At 60.8% G+C, this 1,626-nt stretch overlaps 1 protein-coding gene across 5 annotated transcripts in view; it reads left to right on the top strand.

Moving 5' to 3' along the window:
- The first annotated feature begins 752 nt into the window (after nt 1-752).
- The window catches only part of MROH1 (maestro heat like repeat family member 1), a 26,757-nt gene continuing 25,883 nt past the window's right edge, over nt 753-1,626 (top strand). For all 5 annotated transcript variants that reach the window (XM_030887927.2, XM_030887922.2, XM_045296227.1 and 2 more), the window contains exons 1-2: nt 753-1,020; nt 1,175-1,320. In XM_030887927.2, coding sequence (XP_030743787.1) covers nt 999-1,020; nt 1,175-1,320 — 168 coding nt within the window. In that variant the 5' untranslated portion in view covers nt 753-998. The remainder of the gene's footprint in view (nt 1,021-1,174; nt 1,321-1,626) is intronic.

Genomic DNA, 1,626 nt, shown 5'->3' with positions numbered 1-1,626 from the left:
GTGGGTGTCTCAGGCGTGGTGGCATCTGGGTCAGCCTGGTCTTTGTTCACCTCCCAAGATGTGAGGTCGAACGTGGCCCTATTCAGATCCTTGAAAGCCTGTCCTCTCCGGACTCTGCTAGCAAGTATCCCCACTCAGATCAGGCCGGGGCCTGGGGCCCATCTAGGGTGTATCCTCACTGAGACACGAGTTCTGGAACTTTCCCCCCTGCTTTGGTAACCCTTCATGTGCGGGCGCTTTCAGGCTCCTTGCTGTGCCCCAGGAAGGGGCTGGGCTGGCTGAAGCCTCCATCGGCAGCAGTGTCACCATCTGCTCCAGGCTCCCGGGATCCTGGGAGATTCTGGCCTGCTCATTTGATTCTGGCTGGTTTTCCAGGGTGTTTATGGACCTGTTCTTGGGAGTGGGCATCTTTTCCATCATTTACAGGGTCAGGTGGGTGGGTGGGATTGGCGACCCCTCCCTTGCCCTGCCCACCATGCTGTCCCTTTGTCCCCCAGGAGGAGGGTGAGGTGGGTGTTGGCAACGGTGGCAACGGTCACTGCAGGTGTCGGGAGGGCAGGCGGCTGTGTGTGCTTCTGCAGTGCCATTCCCACTCTCCCTGCCCGAGGCTGCTCTGCTTCACCCTGGGTCGGCGCCTAGTGTTCAGAGGCCTTGGCTGCGGCCGCTGCGCCAGCTGCCGTCTTTGGCCCTTTACCTGTTGTGCAAAAAATGGGAATGGGTCCCAACCTAGCCCCTGCTTTGCAGAGTGAAGAGGACCATGCACTAGGCCACAGCAGCGCATTCCTCCTGGCTGGTGGTACCCTGGTGTGTGACTCGAGCCAAGGCTACAAGTCCAAGAGGTTCACACCAGAATGCGGCACCGCCATCTATCCTGGAGAGAGCTGGTTACTGGCATGTGCCCTGCACCCATGCAGTAACTGCTGTGCACACGGAGTCACAGCTCACAGGCCAGAAAGGATACCAGGTCTCTGGGGCAGGAGGAAGCAGCAGTCGCAGACATGGCTGAATCCTACATGAAAAGTGAGCTGTGGGCAGGCGGGGTGGTGAGACACTTCCAGTCCCTATGACACTAGAAGACTATGGAGATGGAAGTGCCTTGGAGAACCTAGAGGTGGTACCTGGCAGGTAGTGGACTCTGGGCCTGGGGGGCTGATGGGCTGTCGTCGCCACGCAGGGCTGTGTACCACACTCATGGATGCAGTAACCGACAAGGACCCACAGGTGCAGGAGCAGATCTGCAGCGCTCTATGTGCCCTTGGCGAGGCCCAGCCGGTGGGGACCCTCTGCTCCTGCGAGGAGTACCTGCGGCAGCACGAAAAGGTACAGCCGCTGCCTCCTGAAGGCTTCCCTGCTCTGTGCACGGACCACGGACGGGGTACCTGCCCGGCCAGGAGGCAAGATGCTGCCATATCACCTGTGCATGTGTAGCTGTGTCCCCAAGGGGAGCTGGGGTCAGACATGGTCCCCATCGGGGCCCAGGAGGGGTCCCCAGGGTGCAGGCTCAGAGAGGCCTGAGGGAAGTGCTGTGAAGGAATGCTGGGGCCAGGCCTCCAGGGCCCTGCCTTGGTCCAGTGGGGCCACTCCTGGGAGGGAGGAGACTTGTGCAGTCTCCAGAGACCATGTCCG

This window comes from Echinops telfairi, unplaced genomic scaffold, assembly GCF_000313985.2.
Source record: "Echinops telfairi isolate 266 unplaced genomic scaffold, ASM31398v2 ScPeMD7_1;HRSCAF=3_0, whole genome shotgun sequence".
Lineage (NCBI taxonomy): Eukaryota > Metazoa > Chordata > Mammalia > Afrosoricida > Tenrecidae > Echinops > Echinops telfairi.
The sequence above is the reverse complement of the archived record's forward strand: the minus strand, read 5'-3'. Positions and strand labels throughout refer to the sequence as shown.